General features: G+C 42.3%; 2 protein-coding genes and 1 long non-coding RNA gene across 4 annotated transcripts in view; 1 reads left to right on the forward strand and 2 right to left on the reverse strand.

Moving 5' to 3' along the window:
• Positions 1-120: 120 nt before the first annotated feature.
• On the forward strand, positions 121-15,894 carry VTI1B (vesicle transport through interaction with t-SNAREs 1B). Of its 2 annotated transcripts, XR_010364591.1 has the most exons (7): positions 121-615; positions 5,005-5,063; positions 6,700-6,891; positions 8,239-8,412; positions 10,317-10,378; positions 11,394-11,661; positions 13,382-15,894. XR_010364591.1 is itself a non-coding variant. In XM_064424293.1 (6 exons), the coding sequence occupies exons 1-6, from the start codon at positions 246-248 to the stop codon at positions 11,488-11,490; spliced, it is 954 nt and encodes a 317-aa protein (XP_064280363.1). In that variant the 5' UTR covers positions 121-245; the 3' UTR covers positions 11,491-12,568. The 2 variants fall into 2 exon arrangements, 1 of the variants encoding a protein (XP_064280363.1); XM_064424293.1 differs by lacking the exon at positions 13,382-15,894 and having other exon boundaries at positions 11,394-12,568.
• LOC135303060 (uncharacterized) lies at positions 6,893-9,799 on the reverse strand. The gene is made up of 2 exons (XR_010364594.1): positions 9,476-9,799; positions 6,893-8,544 (listed from the first exon to the last, which is right to left on the reverse strand). It is a non-coding gene; the product is annotated as an uncharacterized LOC135303060 (long non-coding RNA).
• The window catches only part of ARG2 (arginase 2), a 20,264-nt gene continuing 12,430 nt past the window's right edge, over positions 11,663-19,496 (reverse strand). Inside the window, exons 3-8 of the mRNA XM_064424290.1 lie at positions 19,046-19,223; positions 18,077-18,236; positions 14,577-14,671; positions 14,342-14,446; positions 12,982-13,118; positions 11,663-12,087 (exon numbers count right to left, since the gene is read on the reverse strand). Of these exons, the coding sequence (XP_064280360.1) occupies positions 11,882-12,087; positions 12,982-13,118; positions 14,342-14,446; positions 14,577-14,671; positions 18,077-18,236; positions 19,046-19,223 (881 nt within the window). The 3' untranslated portion in view covers positions 11,663-11,881. The remainder of the gene's footprint in view (positions 12,088-12,981; positions 13,119-14,341; positions 14,447-14,576; positions 14,672-18,076; positions 18,237-19,045; positions 19,224-19,496) is intronic.

Genomic DNA, 19,496 nt, shown 5'->3' on the forward strand with positions numbered 1-19,496 from the left:
CCGCCCCTTGGGATCCGCCCCCGCCCCGCCTCGGCCCCGCCCGCCGCCGCACCGCCGCCACCGGGCCGCGCCCCCGCCGGGTACCTGCGGGTGTGCCTGCTGCCCTCTGCTGTTTGCTGCGTCCCGCGTCCCTCGAACACTCTGAAACGCGCTCCTCAGTTAAGGAGCCGAGATACGTCTGCAGGACAGCTCAGCGGCGGCTGTCGGCAGTGGCAATTGAAACACATTTTTACAACTCCCCGTTCATGTCATTAACCCTGGCAAGTGGCATGTATCGGTGCACACGTGGGCAGGCGCCCAGCCTGGGAGCAGTACCGGTGAGCCCCGGGTCGCACCGGCGCTGCCGGCCCGGGGCGCTCCGTGGCGGCGGCGGACGAGCGCCCCGCGCGGTGCGGCACGGCCGCCTGTCCGGGACTACAGCTCCCAGCAGGCCGTGCGCCAGGCGGCCCCGGCGGCGGAAGCGCCGGGCGGGGCCGGGCCGGGCCGGGGGCTGTGGGGCCATGGCGGGCCGCGGGTCCGCGTCCTCGGAGCACCTGGAGCGGCTGCACGAGATCTTCCGCGGGCTGCACGGGGACCTGCGGGGCGTCCCCGAGCGGCTGCGGGGCAGCGCGGCCGGTGAGGCGGGGAGGGGAGCGGACGTCCCTCGGGGCACGGGCGGGGCCGCGGTCGCTCCGGCCGGAGGTGCCCCGGCGGCTGCGGGGCCGTGGCAGCAGTGTTCGGGGGCTCTCGTTAGACAGGCGCCTTCGAGCAGCTGGGAAGGCGGTGTCCCTTCAGGACTTTGTGTGGGGGGTTGCAGTTGTGGGGACTGGGGACGTCGCTTCTGGTGGGCGCTTGCCGGCAGGAGGGGGTGGCTCTGCCGAGTGCTGCTGCCATGTCCCGCAGCTTTGCAGGTGTGGCTTCACTCCCCTGCAGCTCCTCTGCTCTGGCAAAGTCCATCTCCGCTGGCAAGCAGTGCCGTGCTAGGTTCACAGGATGCTGAGGAGGAGTTGTTATTTGGATGCTGTTTCTCGCTGCCTCTGTTTGAACTGCAGAACAGGAGGCTCAGGGGTGACCTCCTGGCTCTCCACAGCCGCCTGAAAGGAGGCGGCAGCCGGGTGCGGGTCGGCCTCTTCTCCCGGGCAGCCAGTTTGCCAGTGGTTTGTCAGTGTGTCATCTTAAGCTGCACCAGGAGGAGTTAAAGTTGTAAGGAAGAAAAGGGTGATTAGGCATTGGGATGAGCTGCCCAGAGAGGCGGTGGAGTGACCCTCCATGGAGGTGTTTAAGGAAAGACTGGATGTGGCATCAGTGCCATGGTCTAGTTGACAGGGTCAGGTTGGACTCAATGACTGCAGAGGTCTTTTCCAGCCTGATTGATTCTGTGATTCAGTAATAACTGCGGTGCTTTGGGGGTTTGGGGTTCTTGTCCCCCCTTTTTTAATTTGCTATGTTGTATTCACAATTAAAACCTCATTGGGAGAAATAGAAGCACTTTTTAGTGTCAGAACTTCCCAGAAGTGTCTGTAGAATGGCGTTGGAGAATGTTTGCATTTTAAATGACTGTTTTAAAAGTCTGGTTTGTGCACTATGTACTCACAAAATACAGAAAACCTATCATTCTAGCCACACTAGAATTAGGTTATATTAGAAGCACAACGTGGTCTTATGAGTGTTCTTTATACCACACCAGAGGGTAAAATGCTGTGACAGAGTGCTTCTTTGTAAGGATCTGTGCTTCTGATTTGGTCCTTGATACTTGGCAGAGTTATGTGAACCAGAAAGATGTGACAAGAATGTGACAAGGAGAATTTTGCCAGTGTCACTGAATGCCTCTGAACCCTTCCATGAGAAATGTAATCCAGGCTGCTCTGAGCTGCTGTGGTTCAGCTCAGGTTTTGTACCCCAGCGATGGGCAAGGGCTGTCAGCCACGTTCTGCTGTAGTGTTCATTCAGTTGATCAGTTTTGTGTAAAATCATAAAGACAGTTTGTTGAGAATATACCAGTCTGCACTGGATAACACAGAGCATGAAATGTTTAACATCCTGTTTCCTACCTGGCTTTCTGTTTAATAATGAGTTAAATTCAGGGTCACAGTCCTTGTCATCAGCATTTCCAGGAAGTTTGGTACAAGAAAGGTGTTGAAGCCTGCAAACGACAACTTGCAAACCTGACTTAATTTCACTAGTGGTCAGCAAGAGTGAAAAACTTAAAAGGAGCAATACTTTTTCTGGTAGAATTCCTTATTTTCCTACAGAAATGAGCATGATCAGTTTCTTGGTGAAGTAAAACTTTGTCAGGTCTCCTTGACACTGTGGTAGTCATGTGCAATGGATTCTGAGCCATGGGCTTAAATGGAGTATTTACAGGCAACTATTTCTGCAATACTTGGGATTTTTTTTTAATAGATTGCAAATAATTGTAAGTTGAATTTTCAGACATGCTAAAAAAATTTTAATAAAACCGTTCTATTCTTTAAATTTTTTTTGCTGCAAAAATCCTGGCACTATTTTTTGGAAGTGTTTCTAAGAGAGTTTAACATCTAGGATTTTGTCTATTTGGTAGAGTCATTCTACTCTCCTAATGTTCTTTGTTTGCTTCTTGTGCTTAGGAGGAGGGAAGTGTATATTTGTTTTTCAAGTCATCTGATGCTGAAATATTCAGGACGTGATAAAAGAGACTTTGGAATACTCTTTTAAGACAATTCACATGCTCCAAAAGCAACACAGAACCTGTGGTCCTTGGGACTTCTGTGAGGGGAAGAGGTTTGGAAATGCTGTTTCACTCTATATAAGCAAGATGACAAAGGGGAAGCAGTCTGGATAAGTTTCAAATGATGTCTCTTCCTCTACATGAATTCAGTTAGCTGTACTTTCCAACTGAATCTCTTTGTAACTGATTGGAAATAAATCAGTTAGATGTTGATGAGTTTGTAGGTAAAACTGCCCTGGCACAGGCACTGCTGCAGCATTTTAGAGTTATGTCCGTGTGCTTTGAGTTGTGGTTCAATGCAGAGCGACACCAAGGGAATCTCTCGGTGTATTTTGGTGTTTCTGGATACCAGCCAGATCCAGCAGAACGTTTTCAAGCCACATTGCTGGATTTCTTGTTGGCCTGTAAACAGAAAGGTCTCAAGCTATTGCTGCTTGGCTTTCTTAAACCGTTCCATGATTCTATGTCATTTGGAAGCTGGCATTTCTTTGGCTGCAGGCTTAGAAGTACAGCATCTTATTAGTCTGTACAGGGAAATGCTGCTTTTCCACATTGGTGATGGGTTTCCGTGACTTTGAAACAGCAAAGTGGGTTTAAGAGGGCACTGCTTGAATCAGATTAGTGAAATGACCTGTACAAAACAAATTACTGACTTTTCCACAGTTCATGTCCACGATTTCACTTGTAACCCAGCTGCACAAACAATGGCATCAGCACAAATGTATATGGTGGCAAATCATGGAGGAAGTTGAGGAGAGTATATTTAAGAACCTCTTAAGTCAGCATTTCCCTCTGAATAAACTGGGATGTGAAATTGCATTTCCTGATACCAGCTGATGTGTAATATATCAACAGCCATGATGTAGCTTAGTCTGTAATAATCCCATGTGCTACATGAGACCACAGCTGCTTCTTTAGATGATGGGTTTTAGTTCTGTCTTAAGTTCTCCCCAGTTCAAATTCTGGGCTTAGTCTGAATTTGAACCGAGAAGGAAAGCCTACAGCTTAGGTGTGTTGTATATGTGAGAGGAGCTTTATGCCAGTTTCCTGAACACACCAAGTTTTTTCCTATCTTCTGTTGAGCTCTCAGTGGTTTAAAAGCTACTTCTTTTGCAGAGGACCATTCTTACCAAAAGGCATTATCAAGTGAATTTTTTTACTGCGATGATGTTTTTATAATGTTGTGTGTAATTTTGTCTTTAATCAAATTGGAGGAGTTTTACCAAGAGGGCAGTCTGCATTTTCTGCTTCCTAGAATTTTGTTTAAGACTGAATAATAATACTCTTTTGAAAGAGGTGAATTAAGTTAGGTGCATAATTATCAGATTTCTGACAGAATTAAGTTTTGTTTGCAGTACTCTACAACAGCCCTCTGGTGTTCATCTTCAGTGCTTTTGCAAAAGATTACAGAACATGTGTTTTTGCTCAGTTGAGATAAGGAAAGTTTCAGCTTTAGAGTTTCATTGATGGTGGATGTTAGAGAGATTGATATGATATGATATGATATGATATGATATGATATGATATGTTATGATATGATATGATATAAAAATACATGCATTAAAGTCTTGTTTAAAACTAGAGTAATAGCAGTGAAACCCATTCTGTGGTCTCCAAAGCCCTAGGTACACAGATCTGGGTAAATTGCTGTCTCAAACAACTAAAACATGTAGTGTTGTTGGCTGATTCAAACAATTCATGTCATTCCACAAGAGGGAAGCATTTGGGCTTTAGTCTGTGAACCTGAGGTGATACCTTGGTGACATCTTTTATCTCAGAGAACTCTGGAATGCTTATCCTATGTACTTAGGTACTTTATGACCAGAGGAATGCAGAGTGCCAGATCTGCCAGGACCTTCAGGACTAACTTGAGAATGTAGATTGACCTGATGTTCTGTTCAAATCCAAATTTTAGTTTCAGCCTTCAGTAATCTTGCCAAGTGTTTCCAAAAAATAAGTAATATATTTATGAGCTCTTTACCAATGTGTCTTTGCTGTTCTTTCACACTAAATGTTTTTCAACATGCAATTCTGTTAGTAGACACTGAAGGACAGTAGGTCAGAAAAATATTTGAAAAATTATTTTTTTTGTCTACCAGAGGCAGTGTTCAGCATTTGAAAGAGCAGTTTCTACTCTCTTGCCCCACTCCCATCTGAAAAGTTGTCATAAGAACAAGCTGTTCCCATTTGAGATAAATTTTGACCTGGTGCTCTGCAGCCAGCCATCTGTGGCAGCTTCCTTGTTTTTAATGGATTGAGTTGGAGTTCTGTTGTCATTTTTCTACAGTTTATCTGACATACTGGTTTTATTTTCCCAGAGGAGAAGAAAAAGCTGGTTCGAGAATTTGATGAGAAGCAGCGTGAAGCCAACGAGACGGTGAGTGTGAGGCTTCCAGCCTTCCTGATGGTCGGAAGGACAATCCTTCCTGCTGTCTTAAAGGACAGTACTTACAAATGTTACTTTTTTATGGATCCTATTCTGCAGGCAGGAGTTTAAGCTTTTTACTGTTTGATGATTTATCTGATAGGTGTGTGTGTTAAGACTCTTGTGTATACTTATATGCATACATAAATATAGACACATATTCTTACGTATTTTTGAGGGGTTTTTTAATGCTCAGTTTTGATAACTGCTTCACTTTGTTGAAAAAAGTAGAGTGGTGAAGGTGCAATTGAAATTGCTAGAGGTTTTAGGGCAGGAATGTAGAGAATCTGCTGCCTGGGGTTTTTTATTGCCCTGCCATCTTTTTTCATGTTGGTCTTAGCCTGTCTGATCTTTCTGTAGTAGTGTATAGGCTTGCTGGACAGCAGGTGATATGGAAAGCACCAAAAAAGCCATGTGACTTGTCTTTTGAAAGAAGACGTTATAGATTAACCTTTTTTTTAATATTTCAGTGTACAGTTTGTTAGGTTGTTTTTTGGTCACAGCTGAACATTTATTCCCCTAACTTACTGAGGTTTATTGACGGGTGCCACTAGGTGATGTAGGAGATGTGGAGCTCCTGCTGTGAGAGCTCATGTTGGCATACAGCTTTAAGCATTTTGAATTTGTTGCAGCTGTCACTAGAAGTTGATATGAAAATTCATGCATCCAGAATCTCGGGGCTTGCAGATCTTAACTCCAGTTGCTAAATCTGGATGTTCAGAGCATGAATTTAATGCTGTACCACCCATGCAATAGATATGAATGAAGAGATGGCTGAGGTACTCAGCATCTTGTTTACCTCAATCTTCAACAGTAGCCTCTTTTCCCAATCTCTTTGGTTAGTGGACTGCCATGCCAGGACTGTGGGAGCAAATTTCTTCCTTTAGAGGATGACCAGGTTCATGACCACATGAGAAACCTGAACATACATACATCTGTGGGACCTGATGAGATGCATCCCAGAGTCCTGAGGGAATTTGCTGATGTAGTTGCTAAGCCACTGTCCATGGCATTTGGAAAAGTCATAACAGTCAGGTGAAGTACCAGGTAATGCCCCACCCTGGCATCAGGATGATGTCCCTGGATGCCCCATCCCTGGAAGTATTCAAGGACAGTATTCAACCCAGTCTAGTGGAAGGTGTCCTTACCCATGGCAGGGGTGTTGGAACGAGGTGGTCTTTATGGTTTCTTCCAAACCAAGCTATCCTATGATTCTGTCTCTGTTGCACAGATGTAATAGAAAGCTGATACCCATCCTATAAATGCTTAAACTATAAGAAAGTAAGAACTGAAAATTTTGAAATTTAGAGTGATATTTTAGAGAAAAAAAAAATCAAGCATTTAAGCTTTGGATGTTTTGTTTGTTTCTATTGCAGTGTTGTGTATCTGAAAATGCACATGGGCTCAACAGCATTGGGTAGTGTGGTATACTCAGTACCAGATGGAGTGTGGGGTTTAGGGTTGTCCCCCTCAGCCAGTCCAACACAAACATGTGTAATCCCTTCATCTGGTGCTGAGTTGTGAGTATGGCTGCTGCTAAGAATAGATTTGGTGCTTTAAGGAATAAACATGCTTTCTTTTGTTAAAGCTGCGGGAAATGGAGGAAGAGCTGAAGTACGCTCCTGTGCCTTTCCGCAACCAAATGATGAGCAAAATCCGAGCCTACAGGAGAGACCTGTCCATGTTCCAGAGGGAGATGAGAAGCACAGATTTGGGGTTGGGCCGTGGAAACCAAGGCGATACAAAATATGGAATCTTTGCCACAGAAAATGAACAGAGTGTAAGGATTAGATGTCAACTTGATTTAACTGTGCTGTGATTGTGCAAAAGCAGTATTGCAGATGCGTTGTTTACAGTGTTTCTACTTTAAGCCACCTCTGTGCTTTTATAACTCCTTGTATATATATCTGCATGTAACATGAATATCTTAGGGAGGAGAAAAAACACCTGGAACTCAGAGGAGAGCTTTTCTGTTCTAAAAGATAGGAATGTAATCAAAATGGAACTCCTTATGTGGTTAGTAATTTGCGCAACATTCTGTACCGAAACTCTTTGTTTGATCATTCCACAGGTTTCCCTTCCTACAGAAGGGAAAACACAGAAGTGGTTCTACTTAATGAAAAAAAGGTTAATTCACCTAGTTCTAATCTCCAAAACCAGCAAAGTGTGAATCATGCATTGTATAAGTTCTTTCACAGAATTATCTTTTAAGCGATGTTAGTCTAAATAATTGCAGAAAATATAAGGATTTTTCCTCTAGCACATATTTCAGTATGGTTTTGCTGCAACAATGCAAAAATTACACCAATTTCTTGTTTACCAGATAGGCTTAGACATATCCGAGCTAGTGAGACTGAATCTCCTTGTTGTCTTCAAAGTGCTGTCATCTGTACAGAAAGTTCATGGAGGTGGGCTTTTCATTTTCTGCCTTAGATGAGGCCAGTTTTGACGGAGATTCTTTGCTTAATATTTGCTTCTGCTGTGGCTTGGGAAATTTTTGCATTTGATTCCTCTTGACTGATTACTCTAAAACCTGAGAGCAGGGTGATAGATTAGACTTTCTGAAGCTTAAGAAAACACTTTATTTTGAGCTACCTTCTGACCCCAAGGTCAGCAAACATTCCTTATCCTCTAGCCCAGGCTATTGGCATGAAAAGAGGATCTGTGTTACTTAGCAGCCCATCTGTTAGTGCTGTTTGTTCCTAATCCTTTTGACTGTAAACTCTTAAAGATTTCCCTGGCAACCAACTATGAAGTCGAAAATAAGGCTGACTTTAGATGTGAATGGAAGATAAAAGTTTGCATCTGGAAAAGAAAGATACTAATTTCATGTAAATATTCTTTGATGGAAAAGTAAATTGCTACAAAGACAGTTTTTTGGAACTGTTTTAACTCTTCAGTGCTGTATCCTTTTTAGAGATTTAACCAGATTTGGTCATAATCTTTGTCCCCACGACAAAGGTGAACAAGGCTCAGCCAAAATTAACTGGGTTGCATCAGTAAACATAAGAAGTATGTACAGCTAATACAAATGGACGGCCTATGGAGTCACATTCTAACTTTTTAATGTCACAAGCCCAATACTTCTGTATTTGTGCTTAATAGTTAAGCATCCGTTATTTTTCAGACTAACCTGCAGTCCCAGAGGGTGCTGCTTCTCCAGGGCACAGACAGCCTGAACCGAGCCAGCGAGAGCATCGAGCGCTCGCACCGAATCGCTGCTGAAACCGACCAGATTGGCACGGACATCATCGAGGAGCTCGGGGAGCAGCGGGAGCAGCTGGAGCGCACCAAGAGCAGGGTAAGCGGGAGCCTGGGCACTGCTCGGAAACAATCTGATGTCACTCAGTGGCAACTCTCTGCCAGTAATTGCTCTCAGGGACCTTCCTAGGTGTAGTCATCCAACTGGATATCTCCCACATTTCTCTATGTTCTCATAAAAGAAAAATAATTACTATAGAAGTGTCCAAAGCATGGTGGTCAAATGTCTGCTGCTGTGTCTGTGCAAGATGGGAGATCACACCTATAGATCTGCTAGAAAAAATAGCATTACTGAAAAAGTTGCAGATTAGAAAATTGTTAAGGAGTTGCCTTGTTACTAGGTTACTAGTTAAATTTAAGATTTTGGAAGCAGTTAGCAAGTTTTTTAATGAAATTAAATTTAGTAGAACACTAATTACTTAATTACTAGCTTTCCAATATTTGCAGGGAGAGAGAAAATGTCAGAGAAGTTGTCTATTCCTCATCCCTGGTTCAACAAGCTCTGCTTCTGCTGTGAAAGCTTCAAAATCTAGTTCACTTGTTTTGTTTGCACACATATGCAAACCTGACAATTTTATTTTTGAACTAACAAACTGTGTGTGTGCAAGGGATCCCGAGTACAAAGCTTTTAGGTGGATGACTTCAGGGGACACTGATTTTGGCAAATAAGCCCACTCAGCCGAAACATAAAGCATACCCCTGCTTTTGGGAGTTCTTTCTACTCATTGCAACAAAGCCTGTGGCTTTTTAATTTAAATAGTTCTGTAATTTCAGTCAGAATTTGATTTGTCTGTTCCAAAATTTCTGTTAGAAAGCAGGATATGAAATTGATCTTAAGATTTGTAGGTATAGTTTTTGTCCTTTAGCTAATAAAAAATATTACACTCCTTCAGGCATTACAGTCTCTCAACAGATGATTCACATAAGAATAGATTTGTTTAGCTTGGAAAAGGCCTTAAAAATCATTGAGTCCAACTGTTAACCCATCACTGCTGTGTTCAGCACTAAACAGGGTCTGTGACTTCTATTGTGAGCCTCTTTGGCAATGAACTGTGGAATTGTGTGAACCACACATTCCAGCTGGAAGCAGTCTTTTTTCTTACTTGTTCTTTCATAGTGAAGATTGGAAATCTACTAAGCTCCCAATGGACTTAATAGTTTTCTTCCCAGCTTTGTCCAGCTCAGTGCAAAGAAACATACAAGGAGTTTTGCAGTTGAGGGCAATATGTTAAACTACAGAGGAATTGTGCAGGCTGGTGTCTGTGATGTAAGTGACCTGGCTCACCCTTCACTTCCCTAGAATGTTTGGAAGTGGAATAGTGAAATGTTACCTGGAGACCAGTGGCCATGCATCATGAATTGTGTCTGTGAAGCAACAGCTTTTTTAGTTGTCCATAACCTCACTTCACTGCATGTTTCTTAATAGCTGACTGGGTATTCTGGGCAGTTCATTTCTGGACAATACAAAGCTGAAATGGATTACCCATTAACAGCTCAGAGCTTGTACCCACTGGGTCACTTAGACCTCTGAGTGCAGCAGAGTTCTTTCTGTGATAGAACTTGGGCAGCATTTCAAACACTTTGATACGCACTGGGATGAACACATCAGTATCACTTTCTTCTGGTGTTAACAGAAATAAAACTTAATGAAAAGTTAATACCACTTTCCTGATATTTGTATATTAATTAAAGAGGCAGAAAGTGGTCTCAAATTGCAGATCTTTGTATGTATCTAAGGGAAAGTATACAGAAAAGTCTTAATTTCTCCTTAGAAAAGAGGCTGCTATTGTGGGTAGAAAACAATGTTGTGTCTCCATTTTGAGAGGATATGGTCATCCTTGGTTCTATAATTCATTACATTTCAACACCAGCTGCTTTCATGTGCATCTTTCCAGGGTTGATGTGTGCTTTGTTAACTGACAAGTAACTTCTGTCTCTCCTCAGTTGGTGAATACAAGTGAGAACTTGAGCAAGAGTCGCAAGATTCTGCGCTCGATGTCTCGGAGGTGAGTGGTGTGGCTGACAGCAGCATGGGCCATTGGTGCCTGCTGGATTTAATAGAAATCCTGGGGAAAAACACAATGTCAGCTGGGACTGCAGGGAGGTTTTAGGAAATGTGCAAACAGAATGTGTGCCCATAGCACACATGCAGATGCTAATTTGTGTGTTTTCCTTGCTGGTAATTGCTTAATGGAGTAAAAGGCTGAACAGCACTGAATGTGTGCTGTTTGGTCAGGATGTTGTGGGGTCTTTAACCATCCAAACCATGGTGAGGGCAGAAGCAAGTTACAGTGACTTGCTCATGGTGCTTTCAGATGCCACTCATTCAGGTTGGGAAAAGCTGTGCCATAAATCACTGCAGCATTGGGCTGTTTAGCCCATACCAATGCCCATACCAAAGGCCTAGGCTGGCCCATGAGACACTCTGAGCCAGAGAATGTATGATTTTGATGGTTAAAACTTTGACTTCTTAAGTGGATTTGCAGTTTAGCTATATTGTTTAATTAGCCTTAAAAACGCAGTTCATAGACTGTATTCCCCACAGGTACTTATCTCCTCCCAACCTTTCCTTTATGCCCATTGCTAAAGGAAGTTGTCGTAACTGTCTACTTTTCAAGAGTAAAAGTAATTTATTATTTTGAGATTTTAGTTTTCCTTCAGCACCACAGTTCCAAGTAAAAGCACCACAATGAGGGTTTTTTTAGCACAGGACTTCAGGTATTGTTTTCCTCTTTGCTTGACTGAAGCAGTAGGCACATGTAGAGCAATTATCTGCCTTCTGTGGGACAGGGGAAAAGGAACAGAACTGCTACTGCTGAAATGGGAGATTCAAACAGAATTTCCAGGACGACATGAGTAATGAACTATTGAGTTTGGCCCTTTCTGCTTGTTGAGAGCTTTTTGAAAAGCACAGTGTGGTCTTGCTGAAACAGGGAAGGGAAGATGGTGATCTGAATCTAGAATCTGCTTTCGTAAACAAGCTGAAAAAAAAACCCTTGGGTTTTTATTTTTTAACTCTAGAATAACCACAAATAAGTTGCTGCTGTCAATTATCATCATCCTGGAACTGGCCATCCTAGGAGGTGTGGTCTACTTCAAGTTCTTTCGCAAGAAATGAACCTTCATGACCAAGATGAGCTTTTCCACTGATGAGGAATAGGATGGGCTATCTGCTCCCTTTGCCTGTCTGAGGGTTGAACTGAGTCATGAGACAGCACATTCAACTGAAACTGTACTGACACTTGAAAGACAGAGAATGGGAGTAAAAAGAAACAGGCTTGAACTACTGGTAAGATTAATAAGAAGGTAATAAATATTTTATTGTCTCATTTTGTATATACTTAACTAAATGAATAAATCTTGCTATGTAATAAAGTAGCCACTGATCAATGGAAAAGCTAGTTTATTTAAAAATTGAGACGTTAACAGTATTTGCCAAGTGTTGACAATCTGTCCACTCAAGTGCCTCAGCAGAGCTCTGTAGTGTCCAATATATCCAACATGGGTTCTTAAATCCTCACTTGCTCTTCACTGTCAGATTCATCTGGAGAGCTGGGTGTTGGGAGTCCATCGAAAGCGATGTGTGCTCCTTCCCTGGTCTGCCCAAAGCACGTTGCTATCACATCGACTGCAAGGCGAGCAGTTGCTTTCACTGCCTCTTGAGAAGCTCCAAGCAGTGGATTGACTTCAACCATGTCTACAGCTGAAAGCATTCCTGTGAAAATGATTTGCAGCTTTGTTACTCTGACAAAGGGTACAGTCTTCTGCACGGTTTTGTTCACAGCCTTTTGTTCATTGTAGCAAGTCTGGTATTTGGGTTTGTGACCTGCTCGACCCCTTAGACAAGTAAAATTGGCACTCAAGGGATGAAGTTTGTTCTCAATTGCAAATTTGTGTTTTTAATTTGGTTCTTTCTTGCATCATCACTACCTCACTCATTTGTGCTTTCAGCATTCAGGAAAAACGTTTGATGTTCCATACACATTTATGAGAGGAACTTTTTTTCTCCCAGTCCAAAAATGAGGGGTTATAAAATAGTCTCACTTTGTATTCTTTTGCCATCTTGTTCTTGAATCTATAGACTATTGTCTGGTTGGGATTTTTTTAACCTTCTTTTACTGCAAATAATATTGTTTAAACATATCAAATAAAAACTTGATGGTAATAAGATGAAAAGTCCTCATATATTAAATCAACTGCAGTATATTTTATGAAAGCTTGATTTGTTAGTCTTGAATCCTAGAACAGAACTTCAGACTATTTAAGATTGTTTGCACCCATTTTTGTATTCCAGATGCCCATTTTCACATCTTGCCTCATGTGCTTAGGATTAGGGAGCAGTATTACACATTTTTGACATTAGCTGTTAACATATTGTGTATTTTCTTTTGCTAAGCTGAAGTTATTGCTGATTAAGATGCTTCCAACACCAAGGGAATTGCCCAATCACAGGACTTCTTTTTCCCTTACTGAAGGCTGAATTGACTTTGCAGGCACCTTTGCTTTCACTACACTTACTACCTATTTATACCAGAAAAACATAACCAGTATGAGCTCTGGGTAGTTTGTCCTGTTCTTGCTTAGCCCCATACTGCTGGTCAGCTCCTACCTGTGTTGTGTATTTCCTCTGTGATGTACATGCCTTCTCTGTAAGTTAATCCACCTAGAACAGGAGTCCCCGTTGCTGGAGCCAGTGAGGGATCAAAAGCATCGATGTCAAAACTCAGGTGAATTGGTCTCTGTCTCCTGAGACAGAATAAAACAAGAAAAGCAATCTTAGAGCCTTAAATTATTTTCTATGTGCATTTCTTACTGTCTAGGCTAATCAGAAAAGTTAGCATCAAGCTCCTTGAACCGTGTCTTGTATACATTATAAAAGCATCTACTCAGCAAGGATTTGGTTGAAGATAAGTACTTCAACCAAAACTATCTTAACTGGTATTTGCCATCTTAGTGCATTGATGTAGAGAAGTGTATGATACAATGCAGCCTTTTCTCCTTTTGTACAGAAAGCCAGGGTGAAGGCTGAAACACTGATGTGCATGGCAGCTAGGATGGAGGAAGCACCGAGCTCAAGGATTTACTGACAGTTCATCAAGATGAGCATTTTTCAGGTCAATACTTAAAGGCTGTGTCCAATCCCTGCCATGTAGCCTAACTGCTGAAGTAGTAAAGGATAATCTCAAACCTAAAATGTTAGTTACTTACTATAGCATCTACCAGCTGATGACAGCTTAATAAACTGGACCCTGCTTGTCACTCACATGAATTATTTAAGTGGCAGACTGCATACTTCCAACATACTGCAGATGCACAGTAAGGAGAAGCATCTGGATTATCATCTCCTTTACTTGGCACAGCTGCAGCTAGGAAGGGTGAGCACACCTTGAGAAAACAGCAGCATGCAGTTCATGTTCTAACCTGTGGGAGAGGTTACCCTTTCTAAGTGACCCTCTCCCAGCTCCTAGCGTGACTTCCCCAAACTTGAGCAAGGGTCACAAAGGTGGCAGTAGTGAACTGCAGTAAGGGAGTGGTTAAAGTGAGCACTGCACTGGCAGCCACCATCAGGACATTGTGTGTGAGCAGTCCAAGGAGGAAGCCATCAAATGCTTCCACTTCCTATACCAACAGCTCATTTCAAGTTACTGCCAAAGTTGCTGTATGTATTTTTAAAAATATAATGTGTATCCTGCACTCTGAGCTGATTCAAACATCTTGTCAAGCTGCAGAAAATGCAGAATTACTTAACAGAACCAAACAGTATAAAACGGAGCCACAGCTGTAGTGAGTTGTAACCTGTCCCAGCCTTCTGCAAACACTGAAATGGCTCCAGTGCTCAGACTTCCCTGTATCCTGGACACTGTCACAGTTCTGTAGGGCCGCCTTACATCAAGTGACCTGCACTTAAATAACTTTCAGGAAAGCAGATGTTCAACAAGAGCAGTTTAAATTAGATAATAGTTCATTACCTGCCCATCAGTCGTTCAAAGGTTCTTTCCATAACTTTTTGAATTCCAAGGCGATCGATATCCCTCATGGAAAAATACTGGATATCAAAGTTTTTCAAAATATAGCTGTGAAAATAATTTTTTTAAATTAAACAATCATTATTGGTTTAAGCTGAAATCCAGCAATTCTTATGGATGTGACGTTCAGCTTATTATTTCAGCCTTTACAAAAATAGTTTAATCTAAACCAACTTACTACTCAGCAGGATCCACATCCCTCAAACCAATGTACACAATATCAGATGCTGAAAGGCAGGGCTTTAGCCAGGAAAAGCCAGGAAGTTGTGGTACCTACAGAGAAAGGTTTGGTATTAGATCAGTTAAATGACATACTTCACAAAATGCTATTCAATGCTTCCCTGAAAATTTTGTATTGATTTATAGCATCCTTTCTTTCTCTAAATAGAGGAACTTCTGCTCTTGAGGGTTTGGCTTTATGTAATCAGTCCTTACCTTCATTCCTATGTTCAACTCAGGTAAAGTGATATGACTGTAGCTTATTATTTATATGAGTTGAATGTTAATGGATGAAGTTTTTAACTCTTCTCCATTTTCCAGTTTGAAGAGGAGAAGGACTAAAAAGCCTGAATTCATGAGCAATAGGTAACTTGCATCTGTGAGTGTAAGGAGGAATGCTGAATGGATACCCAGATGTAGATCACTTACACAGGGCACTTAATGGTGATGCTCTGTGACTTACCCAGTACATTATGCTTTGGTGGAAGAATGAAAACCAAGGCAGCTGTATCTTTTCAGGAGAACTATCAAAGTCATGAAACTTACAAAAACAGTATTAAAGATGTATAAATTCAAAGTGGGAAGTTGAAAAAAAGAAAAAATAAAAGAGGGGGGGAAAGCAGGGCAAGAAGTTGGGCCTCCACAGTGGGCTACATCATGCTGGATTTTGATGTAGAATTGAAGAGAGTAGGTTTAGGACAGCAACTGAAAGATTATGAAGTCATCATTTTTCAGCTTTGGTAATTAAATAGTCATGGTATGGAATTATAAAACCTTTCAGTTAGTAATACCTACTAATTTTAAGAGTGATTTAAATTAAGTCAAATTTCTCTTATTCTCCTAGCTCTGAAAATGGCTACAGCCAACACAGCTGTCAGGTGGCTAGAAAGTTTTGTTTCCCTCTTAGACTTCTCAATTACTAATTATTCTAATTCCAATAGTGGATGTTTTTAAAGGTGAACACACCCATAGCTATATTTAATTACATTGGGTTAAATTAGCACAGATTATAAAGTATTTGCTACTCTAAGACAATGACCTGAAACTTCTCCAGTCATAAATTAAGAAGAGGGATAAATGAATAGGAGATCACTAGGAAAAATAAATTCCGGTTTCGAAAATTAATTATGCAAAATTCATCATCCCCACATCATAAACTGAGCATAGTAATGATAACATTATCAGATACTCTCTAGTATTAATGATTCAGTAGATTTAATACTGCAATTTCAATTACACCTCTTTGTAAATAAATAAAATTGAATGTATTAATTGCCTTTGACAGGTTCTTTGCTTTGTTACAATGGGAAAGGAGTTGTTGATAGTAAAGCCAGAGGTGCAGGCATTTTCATGGGAAGGTGTTAATAGCAGTTTGTGAGTTTGGATGGTTCCAGGAGTCCTGAAGCAGTCAGGAAAGGAGGATGATGATTTTTTTTTCTCCCATTATTGACTCAGCTGCTGTACTGGATGAGAGTAAGAGGGTGAGTCATATGCATTCTGCACATATAATGGTTTGCTCCTGAGAGTCAGAGGGGTATTAGCTGGACAAACCATTGTCAAAGGCACATTCTGCTACTGCTAAAGAGCTGTTTAAAAATTCATAGTTGTAGAAGCCTCGTGGTACCAGCAGGACTGATGTTAGTTTTCCCCCCTCTAAACAGGAATACAGTAGGGTAAGAAAGCCCCCCTGAGTGAAAGCACATGCCTGTTTGTGCACCTGCACAGCCAGGCCTTGTCTGAGCTGCTTCTGCACAGGCATCTGGACTACTGGAGTTCAGGTGGGCTTGTGACAAGATCCCATAACCAGCACCATGCCTGAGTAGCTTGCCCCTAAGCATAGCCTAATCTTATTCTTTATTCACTACTGCTGCTCGCAAGAAAGGCCTGCTCCCCCATGACCCCAGAAGGCTTACAGGTATTTTTTTAGCACGTCAAAAAAAATCCCAATAATTGTAAAAAATTACTGCTTTTCTATGCTGCTCAAGAACTGGAACCCAGCAGACCAATATCTTGTTTCTCACCTATCACCAAACTTTTAGTTTTGTTGTTTCCCCCAAGCCATAAACTGTTCACCTTAAGTGAGCTCTAAAATTCACAAAATTTTCTCTTTCTCTACTTATCTCCCTTGAGAAAGTGTGTACAGGTGTCAAAAAGGAAAAAAATATCACCCCCTTTAACTTAAAGGCAAAAAAATAGAAATACAGTAACCTTTTATATTAACCTTTTCATGTTCAGGGGGTGTTCCAAAAAGCCCCATTAGTTTTGCATTACTTTGGGAATTCCAACATGTTTGTAGAGACCACATAAGAATGACTAGAAAGAGTGAAGTATCTAAAAGCACCAGATGATTCTATTGATTTACAGATGGAAATAATTCAAAAGAATTTGCAGGAGAAAAGGCAGAAGAGCTTTATGAGAGGACTGCAGTGTTGCCATGCTGAACAAAAACTGATGCAATGGTATCTTCAGTAGCCATACAGATTTAAACATGCTTGTTCTTGCTTGGAAAGGGTATACTTCCAGCAACACAGCACCCCAAATTTGTCAGAGAAAATGAGAAAATCAGGAGCAAACACTAGCAGTGCAGAGTGCCAAAGTAACGCAGTCAGGTTTTCTGCAGCTCCAGCATCCATTCTCAAGATGCAGTTGCTGATCCTGCTCTCACTCTCCAGCCTAAGCTTCAGCAGAAGCAGATTGTTGTATCAAAGTTCTGCTGCTGCTCACTGAACAGGTGCTGCAGTCCCTGACACAGCCCACAGCTGAGCCAGGCAGGTACCTTGGCCTTAGGTCAGCCTACTGTTTAGCATCTTGACAGCAGCAAAAACGGGCCATGCACATTCCATGTGCCCCAGGAAACTGCTCTCTCTCTTTAAAAGCTCACTGCAAGCAGTTCCAGCTGTTTTGATTTGTAATATTTACAGTGCAGCCAACACCAGAGCAGCCAGTTAGGAGAGATCATAGAGGAACAGCCCCTGTCAGCCCCCAAGGTTGTCAAAACATGGAAGAGCCAAACTAAGCAGAAGCAGCATGAGGTATGCAGGAACCAGCTGTTCCTGGAGGTGAGCTCAGCTGGGCTCTCACAGGCTGGCTCAGGGGAGGTTCCTGCTCAGCTGGCAGCAATGCTGCCATTGCCCAGCCTCGGCAACAACGCTGCTCAGTGACTCAGGAGCAGCACCACAGTCAGCTGCTGTGTGCAGCTCACTGTGCAGCCCACAAGGGTGCAAACAGAAAGAAAAGCTTTTTCTCACTGGTGTCTCTAAGTGTGTCTGTATCTGGGTTTGCACGTGTTTGTGGCACTTGTATGTATGTGTGCATGTGTACACACACAGTAATACATATTGTTCCTTGTACTCTGATAGAAAAGATCTGCATTTGCAGCAGGTAAGAAAGAACCTCACATCAGCAATGGTGCAATGCTCTGAGGTTGCCATGTAGGATAACTACAATCAGGATACTCACTTTATCTTGAAGCTCCCTTAGGAGAAATGAGAGAGGCTGTCCATGGAGGCTTCCAGACTGAGTTGTGAGAGGCGTGTTGATATCAGCGTGTGCATCCACCCAGATCACCCCGAGGTGTGGGCACTGCCGTGCATGGCCACTGACAGAACCAAGTGCCAAGCTGGAAGTACAGTAACAGTCTTATTCACCATTTCTACTTCAGAACAACTACAAGGACAAAGGGGAGTCTCTGAGCTTCAGTCAGCCCTGTTGTTACATTTCCACACATCAGACATCTGTGACAATAAAGGGAGCACCCCATACAAACTGCATGGCATGCACTGCTGTGATTCCAGGAGGCCAAGTAACTACAGGGCTATAGTGACAGATAAGCCACAGCTCTCTGCTCTCCCTGCTGTCATCCTTCCCACACACTTAATCTTCACCTGCTCTAGGTCCAAATGCTCCAGAAAATCTAGCCTTTTTTTATTCTATTAATGACACCTTCTCCCACAATTCCTTCTTACATGCTCTACCATCTTCAACCAATTCTCAGACCAAAGGTTAGTGAAAAAGAGGAAAAAGATTCATGTTCTAAGAGCTATTGCAAAATTGTTTCTGTGTAGGCATTACAAACCTATCCTAAGACATGATGGGCAAGAGACTAACGTCACTAAACATTCAGCAATAAAGAAACTGAGCAGTTCCTCTGAAGGAACCCGATGACACAAACTTTCCCAAAGAGGAAAACCTCAGTTGTGTGTCTACACAACTGATCACAGACCAACCTGGAACTCAGCAGTACTGTCTGAGAAGGTCAGGTTCTTGTAGCTGTCTTCTGTGTTCCACCCTAAAAGCCCATCCCTAAGAAATTGCCAAGAAATGACCCCCAAGTTGTTCCCCAAGTCCCCTTGCTTTTTAAATTAAATTATTGCACTCTTAAGTGTTGACCTGCAGCATGAACCACTGATTGTTTTTAGGTCAGCCCACCTGTGATCACCTCCTAAAGTCACACATCTGTGTCCAGCAGCTACTGCTCTGCTCACTGCATCAGCCAGCATCTGGCTGGCCAGGCCCACCGACCGCGGGTATAAAACCAGGTTGTTGTACAGCTCATCGTTGGGAACTTGAGTGAAATTCAAATCTCCAAAGTCGTGCACTTGGCATCCTGGAACACAGCGACAAAAGGAAAGAGTGACTTATTTAAATACCTTCCCAGGGAAATGCTCAAAATCAATTGGACAAGTATGAAAGGAACAGTGAAAAAGGAAGGGATCTGTTTGCCTATTTGCAGGGGATGCAACTGTCACAGCATTACAAATTAGAAAGTTTAAGACAACATTATCAGCTTAAGACAGCTTTAACTTAGCAATGAGCTATGCCAATCATAAAAAGTCACTTAGGAAAAGCATGGATTAAAAAAAAAATATTTCATTATAAA

The sequence above is a fragment of the Passer domesticus genome, chromosome 6 (genome assembly GCF_036417665.1).
Source record: "Passer domesticus isolate bPasDom1 chromosome 6, bPasDom1.hap1, whole genome shotgun sequence".
NCBI lineage: Eukaryota > Metazoa > Chordata > Aves > Passeriformes > Passeridae > Passer > Passer domesticus.

Coding starts and splice junctions, on each gene's coding strand:
- VTI1B (XM_064424293.1), top strand. CDS start 246: ATGTCATTAACCCTGGCAAGTGGCATGTATCGGTGCACACGTGGGCAG. Junction 616..5,004: donor GCTGCGGGGCAGCGCGGCCG/GTGAGGCGGGGA, acceptor TTATTTTCCCAG/AGGAGAAGAAAAAGCTGGTT. Junction 6,892..8,238: donor CCACAGAAAATGAACAGAGT/GTAAGGATTAGA, acceptor GTTATTTTTCAG/ACTAACCTGCAGTCCCAGAG.